General features: G+C 44.8%; 2 protein-coding genes across 8 annotated transcripts in view; both read right to left on the bottom strand.

Moving 5' to 3' along the window:
• Nucleotides 1-2986: 2986 nt before the first annotated feature.
• The window catches only part of cnc (NFE2 like bZIP transcription factor cap-n-collar), a 40835-nt gene continuing 17841 nt past the window's right edge, over nucleotides 2987-25980 (bottom strand). For 4 of the 7 annotated variants that reach the window (XM_043212175.2, XM_017247579.3, XM_017247581.3 and 1 more), the window contains 6 exons: nucleotides 15132-15208; nucleotides 14503-15063; nucleotides 9129-9566; nucleotides 8974-9064; nucleotides 5142-6418; nucleotides 2987-5077 (listed from right to left, as the gene is read on the bottom strand). In XM_043212175.2, coding sequence (XP_043068110.1) covers nucleotides 4730-5077; nucleotides 5142-6418; nucleotides 8974-9064; nucleotides 9129-9566; nucleotides 14503-15063; nucleotides 15132-15208 — 2792 coding nt within the window. In that variant the 3' untranslated portion in view covers nucleotides 2987-4729. Of the gene's footprint in view, nucleotides 5078-5141; nucleotides 6419-8030; nucleotides 8485-8973; nucleotides 9065-9128; nucleotides 9567-14502; nucleotides 15064-15131; nucleotides 15209-17421; nucleotides 17438-24363; nucleotides 24453-25980 lie in introns of those variants that run through there. The other 3 variants (XM_070282131.1, XM_017247584.3, XM_017247585.3) reach the window with 3 other exon arrangements.
• Nucleotides 18938-21297, bottom strand: fzo (fuzzy onions). The gene has a single exon (XM_017247147.3). The coding sequence runs from the start codon at nucleotides 21190-21192 to the stop codon at nucleotides 19036-19038; it is 2157 nt and encodes a 718-aa protein (XP_017102636.2). The 5' UTR covers nucleotides 21193-21297; the 3' UTR covers nucleotides 18938-19035.

Raw genomic sequence — 25980 nt, 5'->3', positions numbered from 1 at the left:
CAATTCATTTAAGGTACTCCGCTCTGGAATCGGATGTACATTGACAAAGATATGGCTTTCGGCGTGGGCCATATTGACCTCTCATGCATTTCCCCCATTTTTGAAGGGGTCTACCCAGGAAATTTGACAAAAACTCTTTAAAATATTTTGTTCCTGTATTTTGATGCAGAATGATGAAGAATCCATCCACAATTCATTTAAGGTACTCCGCTCTGGAATCGGATGTACATTGACAAAGATATGGCTTTCGGCGTGGGCCATATTGACCTCTCATGCATTTCCCCCATTTTTGAAGGGGTCTACCCAGGAAATTTGACAGAAAATCTAAAAAATATTTTGTTCCTGGATTTTGATGCAGAATGATGAAGAATCCATCCACAATTCATTTAAGGTACTCCGCTCTGGAATCGGATGTATATTGACAAAGATATGGCTTTCGGCGTGGGCCATATTGACCTCTCATGCATTTCCCCCATTTTTGAAGGGGTCTACCCAGGAAATTTGACAGAAAATCTAAAAAATATTTTGTTCCTGGATTTTGATGCAGAATGATGAAGAATCCATCCACAATTCATTTAAGGTACTCCGCTCACGAATCGGATAACTATTGGCAAAGATATGGCTTTCGGCGTGGGCCATATTGACCTCTCATGCATTTCCCCCATTTTTGAAGGGGTCTACCCAGGAAATTTGACAAAAACTCTTTAAAATATTTTGTTCCTGTATTTTGATGCAGAATGATGAAGAATCCATCCACAATTCATTTAAGGTACTCCGCTCTGGAATCGGATGTACATTGACAAAGATATGGCTTTCGGCGTGGGCCATATTGACCTCTCATGCATTTCCCCCATTTTTGAAGGGGTCTACCCAGGAAATTTGACAAAAACTCTTTAAAATATTTTGTTCCTGTATTTTGATGCAGAATGATGAAGAATCCATCCACAATTCATTTAAGGTACTCCGCTCTGGAATCGGATGTACATTGACAAAGATATGGCTTTCGGCGTGGGCCATATTGACCTCTCATGCATTTCCCCCATTTTTGAAGGGGTCTACCCAGGAAATTTGACAAAAACTCTTTAAAATATTTTGTTCCTGTATTTTGATGCAGAATGATGAAGAATCCATCCACAATTCATTTAAGGTACTCCGCTCTGGAATCGGATGTACATTGACAAAGATATGGCTTTCGGCGTGGGCCATATTGACCTCTCATGCATTTCCCCCATTTTTGAAGGGGTCTACCCAGGAAATTTGACAGAAAATCTAAAAAATATTTTGTTCCTGGATTTTGATACAGAATGATGAAGAATCTACCCACAATTCATTTAAGGTACTCATCTCTGGAATCGGATGTATATTGACAAAGATATGGCTTTCGGCGTGGGCCATATTGACCTCTCATGCATTTCCCCCATTTTTGAAGGGGTCTACCCAGGAAATTTGACAGAAAATCTAAAAAATATTTTGTTCCTGGATTTTGATGCAGAATGATGAAGAATCCATCCACAATTCATTTAAGGTACTCCGCTCAAGAATCGGATATATATTGACAAAGATATGGCTTTCGGCGTGGGCCATATTGACCTCTCATGCATTTCCCCCATTTTTGAAGGGGTCTACCCAGGAAATTTGACAAAAACTCTTTAAAATATTTTGTTCCTGTATTTTGATGCAGAATGATGAAGAATCCATCCACAATTCATTTAAGGTACTCCGCTCTGGAATCGGATGTACATTGACAAAGATATGGCTTTCGGCGTGGGCCATATTGACCTCTCATGCATTTCCCCCATTTTTGAAGGGGTCTACCCAGGAAATTTGACAAAAACTCTTTAAAATATTTTGTTCCTGTATTTTGATGCAGAATGATGAAGAATCCATCCACAATTCATTTAAGGTACTCCGCTCACGAATCGGATAACTATTGGCAAAGATATGGCTTTCGGCGTGGGCCATATTGACCTCTCATGCATTTCCCCCATTTTTGAAGGGGTCTACCCAGGAAATTTGACAAAAACTCTTTAAAATATTTTGTTCCTGTATTTTGATGCAGAATGATGAAGAATCCATCCACAATTCATTTAAGGTACTCCGCTCTGGAATCGGATGTACATTGACAAAGATATGGCTTTCGGCGTGGGCCATATTGACCTCTCATGCATTTCCCCCATTTTTGAAGGGGTCTACCCAGGAAATTTGACAGAAAATCTAAAAAATATTTTGTTCCTGGATTTTGATACAGAATGATGAAGAATCTACCCACAATTCATTTAAGGTACTCATCTCTGGAATCGGATGTATATTGACAAAGATATGGCTTTCGGCGTGGGCCATATTGACCTCTCATGCATTTCCCCCATTTTTGAAGGGGTCTACCCAGGAAATTTGACAAAAACTCTTTAAAATATTTTGTTCCTGTATTTTGATGCAGAATGATGAAGAATCCATCCACAATTCATTTAAGGTACTCCGCTCTGGAATCGGATGTACATTGACAAAGATATGGCTTTCGGCGTGGGCCATATTGACCTCTCATGCATTTCCCCCATTTTTGAAGGGGTCTACCCAGGAAATTTGACAGAAAATCAAAAAAATATTTTGTTCCTGGATTTTGATGCAGAATGATGAAGAATCCATCCACAATTCATTTAAGGTACTCCGCTCTGGAATCGGATGTATATTGACAAAGATATGGCTTTCGGCGTGGGCCATATTGACCTCTCATGCATTTCCCCCATTTTTGAAGGGGTCTACCCAGGAAATTTGACAGAAAATCTAAAAAATATTTTGTTCCTGGATTTTGATGCAGAATGATGAAGAATCCCTCTACAATTCATTTAAGGTACTCCGTTCTGGAATCGGATGACTATTGGCAAAGATATGGCTTTCGGTGTGAGCCATATTGACCTCTCATGGATCCACAAGTCTCCAAACCTCATTATAGAACCAGAATTCCCAGAACAACTGATATAACAATGAATTTATATATTTTTTTAGTATTTTTCTTTAATTTTGACGGTTTCTTTGTTTAGCTGACGAAAAGTTGATCGTTTTTAAAGCATACAAATTTTCTTATGAAACATACATACAAATCTGATAGAAACATACAAGTACATGGTATTGGCCGAAGCGTGCACAGGAATCCTCGATGGTAATCCTTGGGTTAGTATCTTGTGGACTTTGGTAATGTCTGAGCACACTCCCTCCAAATTAATGTTAATGTTTTTACGTATGCATTAGAGTGTCTGTACGAGTAGTAGTAGTACAATGGTAGATAATTAGTTCAATTTCAATTTACAACAAATAATTTCGCGTTCCGTAATTGAAAAGCTGCGCGCTTTTATTGAATTTTGTAGTTTTTGTAGTGTTTTGCGTTCCAAAAAGCGCGAAATTCATTACAACAATTAAAATACGTATGCCTACAGTAACAATAGATTGTTTCGATTTTCGTAGCGGACCTGTTAAGTTAATATAGTACGTGTAAGTGTTTATATTAAAGTTAAACTCTTTATGCTGTAGGACATTGTTTTGAAGAATATTAAATATTAATATCTCTTATCGCTTATCGACTAAACCTCTACCAGGACTGCTGATACGCCCTAGCAAGGGCCTTAGCTTTTTTTTTGTTTTTGTATTCTTTCTTTTTTTTAGGGTTTTCTTAGTTTTTTTTTGTAGTTTCAGTAGCCTAATTCTGGTTAATGGTTAACTAAGTTAAAAGTATGTATTTACAGATTCTAGATGCTAGCTTAGTCTGATACGCTAATTTGTGTTATGTTTCTGCTTGTGGATGTGTTTTTTGTTTGTTTTTGTGGGTATAATGGGTTGATTTTGATAAATGCCGCGTGAACTTAATGTTTCTATGGTAGATCTCTCTCACTAGACTATAGTATACGGCTAGGGGCTTACAACTAACTGTCTTACGGGCGTATTTCATTTCATGTCCAGCAATATATCTATCAACCTTTACAAACGACTGTGTGTGTGTGGTGTTCATGTGTTTCTGGATGTGTGTGTTCATTGTCTATATATCTATATTTTACATTTCTCGTTCTGTATTCATTTATGCTTTCTCATTTATTTTACAATCTAATATTATATAAATCTGTTAACGGTTTCACCATCGAATAGTATTGGACGACGCCTTGATAAGCTATGTTGTGTGTGAATGTGATTTGTGATTGGGGGTTCTGATTCTGATTCTGCATACTTTTCTGATTTTAAAATTCATTTAAAACATAATCTGTTTGCATTCGCTAGTGTTCTGCTTGTGAGCGCCAGTTGAAGAAATAGTTGATTTATCACAAGTATAGATTTTTTCATATTTTTTTTTTCTTTCGCTTTTAAGTAAAAGGCTCTCCGGAAAAGTTAGGACGAGTCTGAATAATTAATAATTACAAAATAAATAACAAAGCTGAAAAGCTGACTAAAGTAAACTGTAGATGGAAGTGTGGGGGATGGAGAGGGAGGGATGTATGAAGAAGCTTCCACTGCCCGATATAGCAGCAACAGCAGGTGCAACGAATGTTGCCAGCAACATGTTGCAGCTAGTGAAGAAGAATAACCATTAGTACAGGTAACTGCTGTTCAGCAGGTCGTAGCGGTAATCGAATTGCGGCTGCTGCTGATAGTGTTGCTGGTGCTGCTGCTGCTGCTCGGCTCGAAGCTGCTCGCGCTGGAAGCTAGTGAACCAACTCTTTGTTGCGGCGATTCGCAACAGGTACTTTCATTCCTTGCGGTGCTGCTGTTGCGACTGACCTCCTGGCTGCTGTTGCTGCTGCAAATGGTGTTGCTGCAGATGCGGGGGCAGCCTCGACTGCTGCTGTTGCTGCTGCTGGCTCATTCCAGCACCGACGTGCTGGGCCTGCATTCCGTGCTGGCCATGGTGGCCGTGCATCGGTGCCTGGGCGGGCACATGTCCGTTGCTGCCCGAGGACACAGCATTGGAGGCAGCTGTGGCCGTGTTGTTGCCCTCGGGTTTGTCACGCGGCAGCAAGTAGACAGAGCCATCGGCGGCCTGCTGCAAGCTGTAGTCAGCCGGCGAGCATGCGTTGCCCTCAGGATCACGAAGATACTGCAAGGGTTATTGAACGGTTAGTTTCAGGATCTAAGAAAGGGGTTGTCTTCTAGAGACTCACCTGGAACACATGTCGATGGAGCATGGCAAACTTGTTGGAGATGCGCTTGCGCTCACTCTCCAAGTGATCGCGGTCCTGGTTCAGCTGCGTCTTGCGCTTCACCACAGCGTTCACTTCGTCCTCGAGGGTGAGGATCTGGTCCAGCTTGCGTTTGCGGCAGTTCTGGGCCGCCACCTTGTTCTTGCCACGACGACGGATGTCGCGGATCAGGGACAGTTGGTTCTCGCTCAGGTCGTATTTGGACAGACGCTCGTTGAACTCGTCCATGGGCAAATTGATGATGTCCTGCACCGGAATAGGGATGTTCAGGGCACGGGCACGCTTCTCATCACGGGTCAGATGCTCATCCTCTCCGCCGTGGCTACTGCCGCCGGCACTGCTGCTGCTGCTGCTGCTACCGCCGCCAGAGTTGGCTCCCTTGCCTGATCCTGTCTTAGTGGCCACCTGAGGCTTCTTGTCGCGCGCCTGGGGTCTTGGCAGGGCACCACTTCCCTGGGGCAGGGCCGAGTAGGTGTGATTTAGGTGCACCAGGTCTTCAGCAGTCCTGGGAGTGGGTCGGTGGGTGTAGTCCCCATTGAAGTTGCTACCGCTGGCGCCCATTCCGTAGGCCGCCTGGTGATGGTGGTAGTCCTTCGACAGGGCCGGTCCCATGGCGCCAGCTTCGCTGCTGATACCGCCAGCACTGCTGGCCATTCCCGAGGATCCGTATCCCGCATCGTATTCGTATTTAATGCTCTGCGACTGCACGGCCGTGGCAGCTGCCGGCGGCACTGTCGGTGGCAGAGCCGATGGGGTCTGCTTGTGAGGATCCCGCTTTCCGTATAACTGATGCTTCTTTTGCGCCACCGGCGGTTGACGGGTGGCCGTGGTCAGCCGCGAGTTGTTGTTGTAGCTGAAGTCATAGGGGCCACCGTACTTGCCCTGGTGATAGTCCTGCGCCGAGTCACTGCCCTCGCCCCACTCGCCGTCGGAGAGGGAGGGCACCCGCTCGGAGCCCATCGAACTGACGGCACTGTCGCTAGAGGCGTCCAAGCGATCAGCCCCGCCCTGTGCACCTGCACCACCGCCGCTGGCCAGAAGATCGGCGGTCATGCCCGCAGCTCCGCCAGTGCTCATTGGGCCCACGGCGCCCGAAGCTCCGTTGACTTGGTTTGCGTGAGTGTTTCCCGGCGCCAGCTGAGCAGAGCCACCAGAGCCGTTGCTGACATGTCCACTGCTGGGCAGACCCAGGACCGAAGAGTTGTTGCTGGTGCTGTTGTCCACCATGCGACAGAAGCCTGGAAGATAAGATGGAAGAATGGGTTATTAGTGGCTATCTATAATGGTTTATTAGGACTATCCCAGTGGAACTTTTTAACTAGCAGCTATATCGGACCAGCACTTGAACTATTTATAATTAAGTGACTAAGCAGTATTTGATGATTCCTATATGTACTTGAACTGATAAGCCTCATGAGGTTTTTAAAATATGTTTCATCTTGAGACGATGGAAATTTTTAATATTACTATATGGGTTATATAACACTAGTTCTTCTATTTTGATCAGAAACTAACTATAGTGCTATACTATAGTTCTTCCAAAAACGTACTCAAGATCTCTAGCTGACCCAGTTCACGTATAGTCTACGTTTATTAGACAGATTCGCCTTATCGGGGACTACGTCCTGAATCACACTCTCCCCAGCTTCGATTATTCAGCAAAAATTTACGACGATGAGCATTCCAGCAGCACAAAAAAAAACAGGCAGAAATATGAGCCGGTCGGTGGAATACAAAAAAAACTGTTCAGTCATTTTCCATATTTTACTCGACTTATCTTATCGGGCGATAAGGATTGCGGAGTATGTATGAGTATAAGTGCGCTCGTGCGTCGCTCTGTTGGCCTGAAATTTCGCAAATACCTGGCCACATTGCCACATACACTGATAAGGAGTTTTAGAGCTCAGATCCAAGGGGTTTATCTTATCGGTGGGCCAGCCAGCCAGACCCCGTGGGTATATTCCGAGGCACCACCTCCATGTGCAATCTTTCTAACTTGTAATGCCCGAATGCAGTTAATTAGTGAAATCAATCCGTAAAGCCGATTATGAGAGAGATACTCGTATACTGCCCTCCTCTGGCAGCAAGGTCAAAGCTTAAATCATAAACATTGATGACTTGACAAAATGCGATACTTTGTATATACTTTGTATATATGTAATTGAAGGTGTCTATAAATACGCTAGAGAGCAGAGACCACGGAGCACAGAGCACTGGAGAGTTATCAGTGACCGTAAGACATAACGGAAATAATAAAGATAACGGTTAAAGCCAGTGACACGTTTCATGATCAGCCAAAAAAATAATAATATTACGTATATAACGTAACGTAAGCGTAACATAACCCAATTAAAACTATAAAATATATTATTTTTCTATTCTGTTTAACCCCTTTTTCTGTTTGTTTTTTAGAGAATTTCCATTTTTTCTCTCTAGGCTTTGAGCTTTTTATTGTTTTTTTTTTTTACGTTTCCTCCGCCTAACGTTATTGTTTCGAAAAACGATGACTCAGCAGTTTAAAAATAGTAAACAGCAAACAGGCGGGCAAAAAAAAAAAAACTTGCTGAGCGGGCATTAGAGAGGAGGAAACACGCTCGAGAGAGAGAGGGAGAAGAAGGTTCTGCTGATATCAGCAACAGAGCCAGATCCGCCGTGCGGCATGACTAATGAAAAAATTGTTACGCGGTCACCAGAAATCAGACGAATATTAGACTGGCGACTGGCGACTACCTCCTTGTGCCTTTCGCTCTTTTTTTGGGGATGAGAAACCAAAAATAACAACATCCACCACCCCCCACCCAGACCCAGGGTCCAGGCAGCACATGATGCCATTAACTCGATCACTCTCACCTGTTGAATCGTATTTTTGTCGTATTCCTATATTGCGTTCTCAGCTATATCGGCTAGATCGGCCACTATATATCTATTATATCTCACGGTATCGCGCACTCTCGCTCGTCATCGAACGTTCTAAATAGAATTCAGCTCACGGAGAGCAGAGGAATATGAACTAATATGCCACACTTGTGACAAAATGCGTCATTGTATCATTAAATGGTTTATGCTAATTGCGTATGAAGTATACGACACGTTGTACGATATTGCGATATTTGGTTAAATACAGGGTTTATTATTTAATTGATTTTTATGTAGTCGAGTAGTTAGTTCCCTTTCGAGTCGCGTCGATTCTAATATTTACTTTACTATCGTATTCGATTGTTCGTGTTCGACTGATTCGACTTCACTCGCGCTCTGTTCTTTTCGGTTTGCTTTGCTTTGGCTCTTTCTCGCCCATTGAGTTGAGTGTGCATGAATCTGAATTTTGTCGCGCTGCCCACAGCGAAACCTGAGCACTACTACGCCCGCCCGTCTCCCTCTCCCTCAGCCCACATCTCCTCTCTGGCACTGTGAACTAATTGTACGAAATTCGTATGCTAATCACACACAGAACCCCGTCGGATAAAGCGGCCAGGCCAGAAAGCGCCAACAGTAAAAAAAAGCTCTCTGAAAGAGTGAGTCACTTTTTGGCGGGCGTGCTCTCGCTCTCGTTCTCTTTCAGTCAAAGCTCCGCGCCAAAAGATGATGAGGTGTTGCGATGCGCAGTCCGCTTAGTAAACTAAAGCTTTTCAATAAATGGAGAGGTTATTCAGAATTTAAGTTTTTTTTTGTGGAATTAAGCTTTTTTTGTTAGAAAGCTTTTATACTTCAGGATATCTCAAAGTTACTTGGTATTTAATATTTAATATCTTTGGATCTTATAGATACACTTTTTATATAGCATATGGATACTCACTCTCATTCATGTCCATCAAATGAAGATCCTCGTCGGTGAAAATGGAGTTCATGAAACCATCAGCCGTTGGGTTCATGTCCGAGGAGGTATTCTAGAGATTTTAATATTAATTATTTAATAAACATTAATCCTTAATTTAAAAAATAAAAACTCACCGCATAGTACATCAGATCGTGCTCCACCTTATAGGCGGCAGCTGCGGCGGCGGCGCCATCGGCTTCGTGACTGGAGTTGGTCAGATGCATGCTGGAGGAGACCGCCGAGCCCAGATTGTGGCCGTAGTGGGGCTGGCCCGAGGGGCAGATGTCACCCAGGGCGGCGTTCGGGTGGTGCAGCATACTGGCATGGTGCGGCGGCGGCGGTGGTGGCGGCTGCAGGGGAGCAGCAGCAGCTCCGCCACCATACTGACCATGCTGTCCGGGACCGGGGGCGCCTTGCGAGGGACTCGCCTGGTAGGAGTAGCCCGGATAGTGGTGGGGATACGGCGACATGTCCGACACTCCGCCCACCATGCTGGGTATGGGGCTGAAGTAGGTGGCAAAGTCCTGAAGCCGTTCCATGGAGACGCTGCGGTTCAGGCGCGGCATACGACCCTGCAGGAGAGGAGTCAAGACAATGATTAATCCCAGGCTCGTGTTGATGTATTAACAAGGTGAGAAGGGTTCGTCGCTAGTCGCTGGGCATTACGAAACTTATAACTCAATAACCGATCAATCATCCGCCCGGGGAATTCTCTAGAAACGCGCCAATCCACCAAAAGATACAATAAACTGAATCCAAATAGCGCTACAAGTAACAATCTCCCAGCTGTCAGAGCTCACAGGCACCTCCACCTCCACTTCCACCTCCATGGAGCTCCACCACCACCTCTACCTCTTCTCTGTAAGCCAAAAAACGTGCACAATGTATCAGTCTGGCGATTTGACTGCCAGATCGATCAACTCGGAATTGAAATGAAATTCGTATCTGTATCTTACGAATTGACAAGTGCCCAGCCAGAGGTCTCTCCGGCTCCAGTCTTGGGGTTTCTTTACTTTGTTTTTCTTAGACAGACTACCTCTGCCTCTGCCCTGTAAGTCTTGACTGACTGATCGTGGAACTACTACGAACTACGACTTCATTAGGCCGCCTTTTGTTATTTTTAATTATCGGTGGGCTTATTTATTTATTTAACTAATTCCGCAGCCCCGGCGTGGGCAGATATTCCCCCGCCCATCCCCCTCAGATGCATCACTCACACTCGGGATAAGTATTCCTCAATCTTTGATTTCCGATCTTCGATGGGATCCTTTCTCGATTCCTTTGAAGACCGATGGCTGATGGCTGATGTGGCCCACAAATTTGTTTTTAATGCTAAATGCCGGCAAGCCGCCAAGCCGCGCAATTAAGATCTTTCAGAGATGAGATACAATATCGGCGTGACGTTGACGCTGACGCTGATGCACTTTGACACTGACATTGCCAGATACAGATATAGATCCCGACAAAAGGAAATATCGAATATGAATGTTGAATGTTTCGTTCTTCGGAGGTCCGTTGACGTTGAGTTGTCGTTTGACCAGCACCGACTAACTGACTGACTGACTGGCTGGCTGGCTGGCGGAATGACAGTAGCCAGGGCCAGTTCGGATACTCGGATGCATCTCTTTCTGTGTTGGTGAGAGAAGGAGGTGGCTGAATAAACACAACCTGTGTATCTCGGAGCATGTGTATCTAATGAATGCCTCAACACGCTCCTGAAAGCAAACAGGTAAGCTGGTAAGGCAGGTAGGAGTTCCACACGAGCATTGGGCGTTCACTTTAGCCAGTTGCAGTCAGCTTGTATCTGTATCTGTATAGGATGTATCTTTGTATCTGTGTATCTGTGAGTGTGTGTAATTTGAATTGTCACTGTCTTGTCATTAACTTCTGGTGTTGGCTCTGGCTTTGGGCCATTGTTTGTTACGATTCACACGCAAACAAATCCAACCGCCGACTTAGACACGGTAGCGATCTGGATTGTGAATATGTATCTGTATCTGTTCCTGATTCTGTGGCTGCATCTGTGTCTGTGTCTTTGGAGATTCTTTGGTGTGAGAAGCGTTAGATTGCATGTTCGATCGGGGAATTACTATTATTTGATAGGGCTTTAAGATCCCCCAATCCCATTAGCAGTATCTATCAGGGGGTTTCAGAACTTGGGGTATATACATACATACCTCCGAAAGACTAGCCACTCCTCCTATTATTAATCGATAACTATTAATTTTGTTTTGTAATTAAAACCCTTAGAGGCGCTAATGATAAAATAAACTGTTTCCCATTTATTTAAATTACCTGGAAGGTGTCTTAATCAGAAACTGGCAAGTGCCTAGTGCATTGCCTAGTCTGTTCATCCTTAATCGCCAAAACAAGCGATTCGAATATTTGTTCAACATTTTTCCACGAACTATCCGGATCCACTCCATCCATCAATGGCCAGGTTGGGAATCACCGATCCGACTCTGGCCAAGTTTTGGATGATTCTATGGCCTAATCCCTCCGCTACACACCTGAGACGTGTGTTGTTTTTTTTGTCATTAACTTGATTTATGTGTGTGCACAAATCGAGTCCCATGACAACCGACTCCGACTCGCAACTTGAGCCTCCGCAGCCATCAAACTGTTTACATAAATTGAATTAAAATCGTACAGCAAAAAAAAAAATACCAAGTGGAGGAGCAAAAAACTACAACTGCCAAGAAAAAAAACACCAGAGATGCTGTAAAATAATTAATAAAGTTTTTTTTCTGTTTTTTTTTTTATTCTGCGCTGATTTTTCAGCGTTAAGCTTTTTGCAAATATTTAAAATTCACATAATTAAAGCACCCAGCAGCTTGGGCGGAGGGCAGGGATGGACATTAAGAGATGAATATTTTTTTTTTTGTTTTGCGATTCGCGCGCGCTAAATGGGGATTTAATTGCAGGGGCTACCGCAGCTCAAAAGATGCAATCAACCGGGTAGTGGCAGAGGGAGGTGGCTGCTGGCCGAGGAGCCCCCCCCTCGACACTGCAAAGTGCCACCGAATTCAATAAACACTTCGGCCCCATGCGGAAAAGTCAAGTGGCGCATTGCAGGCGACAAAAAAATAATGTCTGCGAGGCTGGGGGGGCTGGGGGAAAAACAACAAAGCCCGGCGCAAAAAATGAAAACAAAACACAAAGTGTCCGTAATGAACGCAGAGGCGCCTCCCTGCCCACTCCTCCCGGGGGGGAGCCTACCTGCCTGCCCACTCTCTCTCCGCTGAAGAGCTAAGCCAGTGATTGCAATTAGCAACAGTACACTGCTAAAAAATAATTATATTAAATAAAAGAAATTGTAAGTCCCTTCCCTCTCCAGAAAGTAAGTAGCACCTCTAAAGATGGTTCTTCTTTCAAGAGGCTCAGGTTCTACCCTGACCAGAGGAAGATTCAGAATTTATTTTTTAATAAAAAGCTAAAACCTCAGGGTTTTAAAAAGAACTTGAATATTAAATGAATATTTTATTAAATATATGTACGATTATTTCCTAACCAACACCCTCTATAGGATAAGAGGGTCTTTAATTTTTCCACCTGCACTGCCCAGGTAGCTAGCCATAACCCCGACTCATCAATGAATGCAAATAGAAAAATGGAAAATTAAATGTGATCAGGAAGTTGCATAATGATAATTCGCCCTAGGATGAGATCGAAGGGAGCTGGGTGCTGCTGCTGCTGGAAAAACAAAAGACCAAGCCGCCTAATGACACTTTCGACCAAACAGTTGGAAAATCCCTGGTGGTGGTAGTGGCAGAAAAGGATTAAAGCCATTCTCGAGAAGCCGTCGAATAAGCGATCATCTGGCTCATTAAATGGCTTTGGCAAGTGCCGAGAGAGACAACCCGCTGGCAGTTCACCAAAAAGACCACCGCACCACATCAAACGTCTAAGCCTAATCCACCCAGCGGTCAGTGGTTTTCTTTTTTTTCCCATTTTCCAGAGGATGAGATCGGTGAGAATGGTGTGGCTACCGGGGAAGAGACTTTACGGTAATTGCCGCTGACTTCATGACTGTTTCGGCCTTTATGGCCTATTGTGTTGTCTCTTTTGTCAACTCTAAGCCTATCTCTTTCTAAAGGTCGAAGATAGTGGCTTAGGTGTTCTGGTATTTCATTCAGGAAGCACTTGTTCCACTCGGAATTGTGGTGGATTAATATTTTTATTTGAGGGATTAGTTAGTTCGGACTAAAATATACAAGTTTTAAGTTTTTAAAATTAAGATTTTTATAATCTTTAGAAAACTTAAGATCACTGAGGTATAAAGTCAAAATGGGAGAACCAAACCATGACTCTTCCGTACAACAAAGGCCAAGAAATCCGAAAAGCCAGCAGATTGGAGACTGGGGTCTTGATTGACGAACTTGTGGCTGGAAACGGAATAAAAGCGGATGACTTTTGGGCCACAAGATGTGGTGGGAGAGGAGGAGGTGGAGGGGGAGGAGCATGTACAACCAGATTTGAAGCTTTGTACAAACAACAAACACACGGCACAGAGCCGAGACAACAACAAGTTCGACTCTTGAGGAGAGCAGTCGGTCCCAAGATCAAGTGCTTGAGAATGGCAGAGGGTTAGGGTTAGGGGGGTTCTACAGAGCCACGTGAAGAAGCCAGAACTGGAGATGTAGAGGGAATAACGAAGCCAGTGAAAAGAGCCACTCCAAAAACGAGAAGAAGCAGCAGAAGAATAACGAAAGCGACGTGCAAATGATCCTTGAATGATTACATATGTATATAGATGTACAAGCACATACCTTTCAAGACACCGGAGATCGTACTACTAGGAACATGGGGGACTTAAACAGGAGGTTTAAAAAGAGTGTGGAGACTATAGTAGATACGATAGTTATACTAGATACTATACTTATACTAGTTATACTATAGATGCTTTAGAAAACATTCTAAAATCAAACATTCTACACTTGAAGACCCTATTATCATGAGAGATTATAATACTAGTAATAGTAATAGATAATACTAATTCTGAAGAACATTAAATGAAGATCCTTTAGAAAATGAACTACAATCCTATGGTATTTAAAGTTATATCTTATATCTTCAGTAAGCTATCTTGTTTAGGACTTTCTACATCTCATAGTAGCTCTACACCCAAAGGCCTTCTTACCTCTACCTGGCTTTTAACACATTCCAGTCTTAAACCAGAGATCATAACCCTAGTAACTTGAAGAACTTGATAGCTATACTACAAGTTATCCCTTTGCTTTACCTCACAGTACTTCTACCTCCCGAAAAGACCCTACTATCTTGACCTCACCTGTACCTGGCCATATCCACATTCCCGTAAGTTATGCACAGGTATAGCCATGTAAGTATGTGGAGCGCTCGACGGATGGCAGCACTTGAGCCGAGCATCCGCATCAAATTATAAATAAATATACTCCGAGCCGAGCGAGCGAGCAACCTTCCTTTTGTTCGGTTTCTCGATTTTTGATGGGGAGGATTATAAAGATCGAGGCACACACAGACACTCACCTGGTGATGGCTGGGATGGAATCCACCGCTGGATGGCTGACGCTGAAAGGCGCTACCCGTACCGCTGCCCACGCCCACTCCGACTCCGACACCGACGCCAACGCCGCCGCCATAGTTGGCCTGCTGCACTGCACGCTGGTGGGCAGCGGCAGCGGCGGCGGCATGATGGGCATGGGCGTGGTGGTGCATCGTGGCGGCATGATGGTGCGGATGGGGATGCGCATGGGGATGGCCGTGGTGAGGATGGGGGTGGTGGTAGGGCGGAGCCGTGGATTGCAACATCTCGTCTAGCTCCTTCTTGGCGTCCTCATCTAAGTCAAACAGGGGCGAGCCCACAGAGTTCTGCAAGTCGTCAAAGTCGCTGACCGAGAAGTCGTCCCCTCCGTTGTTGTCCTTTTCCGGGTCGTTCTCCTGGTCCTTGGTGTCGATCCTACGCTGCTTGAGGGGCACTACCTCGCCGCCGAGGAACTCTTCGCCGGTCTCCGAGCTGGTCCTAAGCGATTGGTTTTCGTTCAAAGCGGCAGCTGCCTGGGAAGTGGAGGCCACCGGATCGTTGGATAACTGGAATGGTTGGAGGGAAATGGGGGTTGGATGGGGGAGTCCACCAGCACCGTGAAAGAGGAACTTACCTCGTCTTCGAGCGGGAATTCAGAGAGCTTGAGCACGTCGTTCAGCAAATCATCCAAAGGCAAGCGAATGTATTCACCTGGAAAAGTGGAGGTCAATGGTTACTAAGGGATCTGATATCAGAGATTTAAATGGCATTCCCCCTGGACTCAGTCGAGGCCTTTATGTTCCTATTAAAGCGAGGTAGAAATACGAAAATATTTTGATCATTTTGAATAAAAAAGATGACTTTCCCCCAGGCGCTCCTTGGGAATTTTCTTGAATTCCTTAGAGGGCGATCCATAATCCGGAGAAAGACTATCCTATATATGCCCCAGGGACTAAAGGTATATAAGGATCTGACCGAACAGTAGCACTTTCCTGTGGGAGGATGATTTAAGAGTTTTTAAAGATCATCGTCGGGGAGATCATACAACTAGAGTCAGTAAAGTGGGAGCGACGATCATTAATCATAATCGTTAAAACGTGATCTCCGAGAGATCTCATCCGCCTGACGGAAGCAGCTGAAAAATATGGCCATGAATGCAATAATTTCCCAAGCTCCCAGCGGACACCCCCACCCCCACCCCGTCCTTTCTAATTGATGATCAGTTGTGACAGCTCTCGGAGCTATTCGAATCCAAAACAAAACCCTCCAATCAAAATAAAAGCTTGCCCCCAGAGTGTATCGCTTACAATTGACACCCAGAGTGAGTCCTGGTCCTGGTCAAATATTTGCACTGGGAATTCTCGGGAAAATCTGAGTGGAGAGGGGGTCAGGGGGCATTATCAGAAAATTACTACTTAACATCGACTGGAATTCCACGAAGAGGAGACTTGGCCCAGAGCGTGGGCAAACACACCACTCTAAGCCACAATCTAGATAAGGCCCAAAAAGAAAAAGGGGCGCAACTCGACCGAAAGGTATTTTAGACTCAAGTGGTGTGACGGCGACGACCTTTGCACTTGAGGCAGGCAGGGGGGCAGGGCAGGGCAGGAGGGGGCACTTGAGGCAGTCGGGTCAAAAAATTAGAATAAACACAGCAGATGGAACCGAGTTTGGCTCTCGGCCCGGCCAACGCTTTGTTATTCTTACGATTGGTTACAAAACCCGACGCTGCAACCATTTTGGGTTCTGTCTTCCTCTGTTCTGGCCATGTTTTTTTTAGGGCTTGATATCGTGGCCTGTTATTTTAGGCCTGTTCTCTCTTCCTTCTTCTAAGCCTTACAATAATTTTTTTGGTAACAGTTTGGAATGCGTGTGTGTGTGTGGGTTGTTGTCCGGCTGTTGGCCCGAAATTGTTTACTTATCGTTTTTGGTCTTTTGGTCTGTTGGGCTTGGTTGTGTTTGTCTTTATGTTTTGGTTGCTCCGCATTGTGGTCAACACGACAACGAAAATATTATTCGATTTTCGTTCCATTGTTTCCACTCCAGGAGCACAACGGCCAGCCAGCTAGCCAGCCCGCACAACTGTCACCGGCAATTAGGCGACCATGAGGTGTTGATGTGTCCAACAATGGGTGTTTGTTGGGTGGGGGATGGGGGCTATCTTTGGTAATTTTCGGTTACCTTTCAGGAAGTTTAGTCCAGGAAGGAAGCCTGTGTCCCGTAATGGAGCTTCTAATGGGGTGGGCTATCCCGACGGGTACTTAATATGGGGTGGTTTCGGGTTCTAAGTAGTAGTTAGTATCTTAAGTGTTTGCATAGCTTATAGACCTTAAATAGTGTCAGCTTTATAAGCCAAATCGAAGGAGTCAGGGGGTCTCAACTTTCTTGGAGAATTATGTTGGTATTTGAGATGGTTGGTAGATAAAGGTTGGTTTCCGATTTATCCAAAGATATGGCTAAATATTTCTTAAAGAATCTATCAACTCTCGGCATTATAAACCCAAAAAAATCTGTTATCGAAGATGTTAGCTTATAAGCCCTAAATACAGTAAGTCTTACAGCCTAATCGAAGGAGTTAGGGGGTCTAGACTTGCTTGGAAAATTATGTTGGTATTAGGAATAAGATATAGTTGGTTTAAGTTATTCCAGATATTCAGATACTCTTAACTCTCCGCATAATAAACCCAAAAAATCGGTCTGTGGAGATATTATTGATATTATATCTTGAAATTGGCTTAAAAACCTTAAATACTAGAAGCCTTATAAGCCAAATTAGAAGCAGTTAGGGGGTCTATTCTTAGGGGGTCAATCTTGCAATTGGTTTCTAATATGTACATATGCCATATCTTTCCTTAATGAATCTCCCTACTCTCTGCATAATAATCTTTAAAAAAAATGCAATAATCACAGAATTCGTCACAAACCTTTTGTCAGTTGAGGGCAGAAGATGCTGCAACACTACCGTGAAACACTATTTCGTGTCTGTAATCCAAAAATAAAACACAAAACAACACACCTCGAAAGCCAAAGTCAAACGTATCTTGGCCAAATAGTTGGTGGCTTTTGTGAGCAGATTGAACACAAATTGTTGCAATAAAGCGCTGATTGTTGTTGATATTTTGGCCAAACACTTTGACAATTATGTAACGTTTTGACAGCCAAAATGTTGCAGAATCAACAATGGCAACACTACATCGACATCCACATCGACAATATGGCCGTTTCCGTTGCAGACAGCCGACTCTTGCAGACTTGCAACCTTTTGTTGGGTTTATTTTTTTGTATTTCGACAGTACGATCGGTGGAAAATGGGTTTAAGTTATTTTGCAATGCCTTTGGTTATTGTTTGGAGGCTTTTTTTTTTTTTTTAAGAATCGCACAATGGTCACTTGAGTGTGGGGCTGTGTGGGGTATTTTTGATTTGCCAACTTTCACTTTTATTCCAGAGCCCCCCCTATTTTTTTCGCGTAATAGTTTAATAATATTTATTAACTTGACACAGTTTTTGGTTTATTTTTTTTTTTGGGTTTTTTAGAATTTTTTTCTCCAAATCATCTAATTGGCAGAGAGCGTAGCACTTGACTCGACTCGCGATTTGAACTGCCGACTTCGAATGCCGCGTCACCTTGCCAAGTCGGAAGGATAGTCCTTTGAGCCTTGCTTTCTTTTGGCTTTGTCCACGCCCACAACTCCTTATATGATTCGTCTATAACTCGCTTTTCTGCGCGCGCGTCAAGCGTCCAACGTTACTCGAGCGTTTATAAAAATTCAAATACGAATTCTAAAACGCGGTCGCTGCTTCAGTTGCTGCCTCTGCTCTGCTCCGCCATCGCTGTCGACGCTAACTGCGACTGCGAGGCCAAAAAGAGAAATGGCGCTCTCTAGCCGGGGTTGAGCGTACGAGTGCGAGCGAGACCACTGGCTGGACTTCCTCCCTCTAAACGAGCTGGCTGTGCTCATGCGCACTCTGTTGCTCGCTTAGCTCCGCCCCTGACTTGGCATGGCTTGGCTTGGCCTGCTCAAGTGTATGTATGTGTGTGTGTGTGTGTTAGCTGTTTTTTGCTTTTGGCCGCTTCAACATGGAGGCTTTGTTCGAGTCGCGGCTCAGGGGCTTCCACAAAAAAGCCAAAAAAAAAACTAAAAACTAAAAAAATTACAAAAACTGGTTCTCTTGTTCTTGTTCCCAGCATGTGCATGTTCCGCTTGTGGCTCTCAGGGTGTGTGTATGGTGTGTGTGTGTGTGTGTTTGGGCCATCAAGAGGAAGAAAAAACAATCTAATCAAGTAATTTTAACCGTCAACAAGAAAAGCGAAACAAAAACGTTTTAAATTTGTTGGCAGGGAAGGATTTTTCAAAGAGAAGATTGAGGTTAGGGCCTGACTGAGATTGAGGTTAGGGTTTTAAATTCCTGATAAAAGTTAGTATAACAACTAGTTAGACTGTTAAACTAAATTGCAAATTTAATAAACCAATTAAGGAACCTAAAATTTAACCAAAAACTCAACTGAAAATAAAAACAATAGTCCCCCCCTTTAGGTTCAATTCCTGTTCTGCAAGTAGAGCTCTTGAAACTCCCGCAGTCGCAGAGCCAGCACATGACCCCTGCCCCGGAGCTCCTTCAGCTTCAGCTGCAACTCCTCCAGGGTTTCCATTTGTTGACTCAGCTCCCACTCCCTGGCGTCCACCTCGGCCCGCGACTCGGCGGCCTCGACAGCCCACCGGTTCTGGATCTTGGCCAGCTGCTGGCGGATTTGGAGCTCAAAGCCACTGGCGGTCTGGAGGACGCCGGCCCGCAGGTGCTGCTGCAAATGTCGCGAGTACTGGCGCTTGAAGCTGCGCTCCTGGGCTGCGGGCGTCCAGCTGAGCAGCTCGTAGAGGTAAATGGTTCCCAGGAGCCCGCCCAGGACCAGAACCGTCCGCCAGCCCAGCGAGCGCACGGCCAGGCCACCCAGCACTATGGTTCCCACAGAGGTGTCGGACTTCAGAAAGGCAAGGGCCATTTCCAGCTGGCTCTTGTGAACCAATGGAGTCACCGTGGGCTGGACGTCCTTGTGGCCGTTCAAGGGCTTCCGGTCCGGGGCCGAGTTGGAGGGCATTGGCAGCTGGCTTTGGAGGCGCTGACAGAGAGCAGCCAGTCCCCAGGAGAAGCGGAAGCGCAGATCCGGCTGGAAATCCTTCATCAGAGACTGGCAGTCCAGGCTGTAGACCAGCTGCCAGGTGAGGGTCTCCTCCAGCGAGGCTTCTCCTTGCACCTCCTGCTCCAAGTCGTACATCTTTTGCTGCAGCGGCAGGGAGATCTGCTCCACGATCTTTGTGGTGAGCAGGGCGTCCAGATGGGCACTGAGGCAGCGCTGGTAGTGGGTGAGCAGTCGGGGCAGCTGGGGATGGAAGGGCTGGGAGAAGGCCTTCACACCCGCGGCCAGGGTCAGGTTGATCTGCTCCCTCAGCACCCGCTGGCCCAGCTCCAAGGACTCGTCGCACAGTTCGTCCACCCGAAAGCCTAGCTGCTCCCGGCGATACGAGATTTGGATTTCCCTCTGATCCCTCTCCCCTCGGAGCATTCTCCTCTCCTCGACGCACTGCATCATTTCCTGCTGCACCTTCTCGCTTAAGGGCTTCGTGAGGGTGACCTCTATGTCCCGCAGGATCTCCTGGGCACTCAACAAGTGCTGTTCGAACTTGGTCCGCAGGGCGGAGTGGGCCAGGCATGTGGAGAAATCAGTTTCGAAGCGCTGGAACTCACGGTAGCGCTCCTGGGTCTGTGGACTGGGAGCGGTCTTCATGCCCATTCGCAGTTGTAGTGCCTCTAGGGCAGAGACGTGGTAGATCCTCTTCCGGGCCAACTCCTCATCGGTGTACACGCCCAAATCCTCCACGAGCAGCTGCAGACAGCGTTCCACGTGCTGGTCCTTCACCTGCTCCTCCATGTCCGGCTCCTGGCTGCTGGCCACGTCCCAGCGATTATTTAGGATGAAGAGATTCGGCCGGGAGAGTCTGGAGGCCACCTCCTTGAAGAACTGCCGCTCCACGCGGGAAACCGTGGACTCGGCATTGAGCACCAGGATGAAGACATCCGCGTCCAGGCAGTACCGATCCAGGCAGTCGTCCAACTGGGCTGTGACGTCCACTCCTGGAGTGTCCATCAGCACGACATCGTAGTCCAATAGCGAGCAGCGGCTCCGTGGCATATTTACGTGCAGCAGGGTCTTTGGCTTCAGGGCCCTGGGGGAGTGGGCGCTGGCCAGGTCGTTCAGCGAACTAAGCTCCAACTGCTGGTCCTCCTTCTCGATCCTCACGTGCCCGGTATCGTCACTGGCCTGCACCTGGCAGAAGCAGCTGGTGGTGTGGCCCATGGCGCTGGGCAGGATCCGTTCGTGCAACATGGCATTGATGACGGCACTCTTGCCATTGGAGGTCCTCCCGAAGAAGGCCACCTTCATCCTGTCCCTGGCCAGAACCTTCTCAATAGCCCTAACCTTGTCGAGGTGGCCCTGGAGCTGCTCCTCAGTCTCGAGACCACCACCCACTACAGTAACTTGCATATTCCTTATGTAGTTACCCAAGTCCTGGTAGATCTCCTGCAGCTCTGTTTTGGCGTCCACGAACTCGCTCAGTCCCGATGAGGAGGTGGACGATGTGCTCGGTGCCAGCGAAGAGATGGAGGAAGTACTTTCTCCAGAGTCTGAATCGCACATTTTTTTTTCGAATTCGATTGTACTTTTTAGAAAATATAAGCAGAATACTATTTTTTGAGAGAGAATACGTTCTATAGAGTGACTTGGGGATTGTCTTCAAATATTCTGAAGGTTTTTTCAAAGAATACTTTTCAAAAAAAGTTTAAACTTGAGGTCCTAAAAATTAAAAAAAGCCTTGACTTATTTGCCACAAATTTGAGCCAATTCGCTCAAGTGTTGACCCAAAATGTTCATTTTGTGGTGACCCCGATATGGCTTCCATCCACCATCCCGCTTCCATCAAACCAGCCAGTTATTTGCCCAAAAAATTAACACAATTACGGCAATCATGAAGAGCTTGCCGGTCAGTATGCACATTAATGGGCCACTGAACTAATAGACCAGGCTAAAATGCTTTGGGTGAACTTCAAAAACCCAAACACCAAATAGACAATCGGATGAGGGGGCATGGTTTGGGGTTCGCTCTGAAAAATTAGCAGCATCATCAACAACGAGGCGAGTCGATTGGATGCTTGTATATTTTTCTCAATTTTTTTTTTTTCAATTCGATTGCTGGTAGAAAACAGTAGGAAACAGAGCCAAGCCGAAACTCGCCTGGTTAATCATATATTTCTTTTTTTGTTTCTCCTCAGTGTTCAAGCGGTTTCTTGAGTGCTTTATTACAACTTAATTAGTTTAAATTGTGGCCGGCGCAAAAAAAAAGAGAGATAATAATAAAGAAGAAGCCGCTGCTGATGGAGGCAGGGGACCAGGCAGTATCCGGTGAAAGATCAGATCATATTAGAGTATTGATTCAAAATTAGAAGCCCTAACTAGAAGCCTAGAAGGGCTTAGAAGGGCCTTATCTAGAAGCCTCAGCCTTAAGAGCCTTGAGACCCTAGAAAGAGACCTAGCCTTAATTAGGGAGGACCCTATTAGACCTACACTTTCCATTATTTTTGAAAGACCATCCTTGACATCGAGACCAAAAGCTGCCATGGAAAGCCAGTGAGCAACAATTATGACAGGACAGATCTGCGGCTTTGGATAGTGTCAACAATGAAATGGCTTAAAAGAAACCAAACTCCCCAGCTTACCAGCTTACGAGCTTCTCCATTGTTAAGACACACATGGCCCGGCAACACTATCTGCACTTTAAGCGAAGAAGTCAGCCACTTTTTGGTTCGGTAATGAGTTGCCATAAAAATCCAAACTGAAGAAGCTGAATGAACCTCATGAATGGACGGCTTGTGGCCCATTTGAATAGCTTCATTTGAATGTAATAATAATCGGAAGAGACAAACAAGCGCAGTAATTGAGGAAAACTTTCATAATCCTTAAAGCCACATGGGTACTCAATGGGTCAAGTGCTAATTAAACATCAACTCGCTCGGAATTATGCAATTGGCGGCGGGATTTGGCAAAGGGGGCAGAGGGTTTCGCAAGATGAAACCTAAACACTTGAAAGTGATACGATTATGCAGCAGAAATGCCGCTGACCAGACCGGACTAGACCAAAAATAAAGCCGGTCAGGACGGGCTGCACCTCCCAAACCCCGAAACCCCGAACCCCTCTGTCTGTTTGTTATTTTGTCAGCATGTAAATTTTCCTTTTTTTATTTGTAAATTTGTAGCGTAATGCTGACCACGTAGAATTTCAACAATTTCTACGGTCCGCTCCGGCACCGCTTTGGTGCCCCTCCAGGTCCGCCGCGCCCTCACTTTGCCGCCAGACAGCCACCGCCAGCGGGAGGAGTAGGGTCAAGGAAGGCCACTAGACCAGGCCAGACAGTCGACGGTGGTGGTGGTGGCCAAGTAATAGAGATCCTCAATAGGTGCACCACTGCACCAGATGTTCTTAAATAACATCCATTTTTTTGATGTTTTCTTTCGATGAACAGGAAATTAAATGATAACCAGAGGAAACAATGGAAACTAATTAAAGTTGGGACTAGACTTCTTTAGATACTCTTCCTATTTTAAGAACCATAACTAACTTTCAAATGGAAAATTCTTGAACTTGCAAGAAGTCTTTCCCATCTTAGAAAGCCACAAAATTTCTCAAAGAATTTTTCTTGAAATTCCCATCACAATTTGGGCCTTTTTTTAGACCCCAAAGTGGTCAATAAACTTGCGTAGCTTGGTGGCCTAACTGATTGCATAATGGAATTTAAGCCACCGAAAAAAAAGAAACCCAAGCCGAGTTGGAAATATCTATAACATAATTGAGAATAAGAGTATTTTTCTATGACTTCTAGCCAAGTCATGCTCCAAAAGTTGTCAACGATCCGAGAAGCTAAAAAAAAAAAAAAAACAGAACTAAATCGAATTGAAAAGTAATCAGATTTGTGATTCATTGGAATATATATGTATATATATATATATAGAAAGAAGAGAACTGATTGGAGAACGAAACGAAATGCCAGCCCAGCCCAAAGATACTTGCAACTTAATTACGATAATGACAGATCCTAGAGAAAGGAAACGGGTAGCATATGTCTCCATGACACGGCAACCTTGACAGGACAATGCCGTGACTCTGTCGGGTAACAACTTCATTTCAGTTTAAAATTAATGAAGAAATCCGGGGACAGTACCAACTAAAACGTCGTCTCTAAAACGTGCAGAAGATACATTTTCCTCAGCCTCAGAATTAAAACTCTATAGCTTGAATAGTTTTTCAAAAAAAAAAAAAATACAAATACAAATAAAATGAAATGAGTCGAAAAATGACTTTCATTTTAGTTTGTAGCCAAAGAGGCAACAATAGGCGATAATGCCGCCAAAGGCCAAGATTCGTTTGGTTCGATCCGTGGGGAATTTGGATACGCACAAATCCCGTCGAGCCACCGAGACAATAGCTATCGATAGTGCGTGTGAATGCGTGCCTCGAATGCGATATGAATCTGTCTATCCATTTATCCGGAGGAGTTGGAGGTGGAGTTGGGTGCGCATCAATGGATTTTTAATAAATGGCCAAACGAAGTAATCATAATAAGCAGCATTGTAGATGCTCATGAATAGGAAATATACAACCAATATGGTGGCTGCCTCGGAACTTCCCTTATTCCCGGGTATCACAAAATGGTTGCCAGCCAGAAGCTACTTCCCCCTCTATTACCCAGATCACTGGCCAGGACACACAGGGGCTCTGTTCGGGAGGGGTGCAGTATTTCTTGGAGGGTAACTCACCAATGCTGGCCTCTAAGGATACTTTACTTATAGAAGGATCTCCCAATGTACCCAAAAGATCCTCCATATCATGATCCTGATTCTGATCCATTGATTTTATTTTTGTGGAGCTTTCTTTGACAGCTGATGCTTTCTTTTCTCGATTTTGACAGCCGATGTCAGGTGACTGGCCACACTTTCTATTGTCATTTAGGCTTTGCGACAAAACTAATCGATTAATCGTAGCAGGGAAGCGGTAACTTAAAATTTAAATTAATATTTTTAAGTTTAACTGAAAATTTTCTAACCCCATTTTCTTTATTTTTAACTCCGCCACTGTCTCATCAGGAAAAGGTTCCCCCTTAGGCTTATGTACAGCTTATAGGCCAAAGTTCGGGCCTTCCCTGTATGTCCCTGCCCCTGTATATAGCACTTTTTTTTCTGTATGTATTTTGTTTATGAATTTATGTGTGTTTGTGTATATTTCTGTTAGTGCTATTTTGGCGAATCATGTTTCGTTCATTTTTCAAAAGAAAAATGTTGCACGCAAGGCGACGCGACGCGCGGTGGCTGCTACTTTTACTGCCACTGCCAGTGCCAGTGCCAGTGGCAGTGGCTCTGGATTTGGATTCGGTTTCGAATCTGCCTCAGAAACCATACTCGGTCTCCGTGGTCCCATTCCTACCAGAAAAGGCGGCCCGGCACGACCCAGTCTCAGACCCAGACGGGTTTCATTTCAGAGCCCCCTCGATCCACATCCACCGCCATCTCCTCCTCTTTTGGAGTCTTAATAATAATAAAAGTTCGTGTGCGTGTCAAAGTTTGTTTGAAAGGCAACCGTTGGGTTTCCAGGCCACCAGATTAGCAGCAGCAGCCATCGGCTGTGGGTGGTGTGGGTTGTGGGCAGTGGGCTGTAGGTTGTCGGTTGATGGTTGGCTGGTTTCCACAACAAAAAATAAGCTCATTTTTCTTTTAATTTTCGTGCCTGTCAACTCAAAATGCCTACATTCATTTATAAACGTCTCGAAAATGCACGCACACCCCCATACCACCATCAACACACAGAAAGTGTATTACAGCCCACCACCCCCAGGGATCACAGCCACCCCCGCCCATAGCCCTCAGCCAGGATAATCCATTTTCGTTTATATTAGAGCAGCCGCCATTTTTGGCAGGCCATTTTCTTTCGTATTTATTCCTTTATTCCGAATTGTAATCAGAAATAATCTTCCTTTTAAGGATAAATGATTAGGTTTTGGAATATATATAGATATTTTCATTATAAATATTATGTATGGAAGGCTTAGACTACGAGTATATGACTGTACTTTGCTACACTCTTTAGGATATAGGTATAGATATGGAATGGTAAAGACAGACCATAGACTATATCATCTCGCAAGTATAAATGTAGGCCCCCATTACATACTTAGATATAGTAGTAGTACTACTAAGTGGAAATATATAGAATCTTAAAGCCTATTTTATAGTATGGTAAAGTATAGAATCTGTAGTCTAGAATATATCATCTCGGAAGTATGAATTCAGGCCCTGACTACATACATAGATATAGTAGTAAAAATACAGAGTATAATTGTCTAGAATCTTTAAGTCTTTAACTGAAAGTATAGTGTACAC

This window comes from Drosophila bipectinata, chromosome 3R (genome assembly GCF_030179905.1).
Source record: "Drosophila bipectinata strain 14024-0381.07 chromosome 3R, DbipHiC1v2, whole genome shotgun sequence".
Taxonomy (NCBI): domain Eukaryota; kingdom Metazoa; phylum Arthropoda; class Insecta; order Diptera; family Drosophilidae; genus Drosophila; species Drosophila bipectinata.
This window is presented reverse-complemented; position numbering and strand designations above follow the sequence as displayed.

Coding starts and splice junctions, on each gene's coding strand:
- fzo (XM_017247147.3), bottom strand. CDS start 21,192: ATGTGCGATTCAGACTCTGGAGAAAGTACTTCCTCCATCTCTTCGCTG.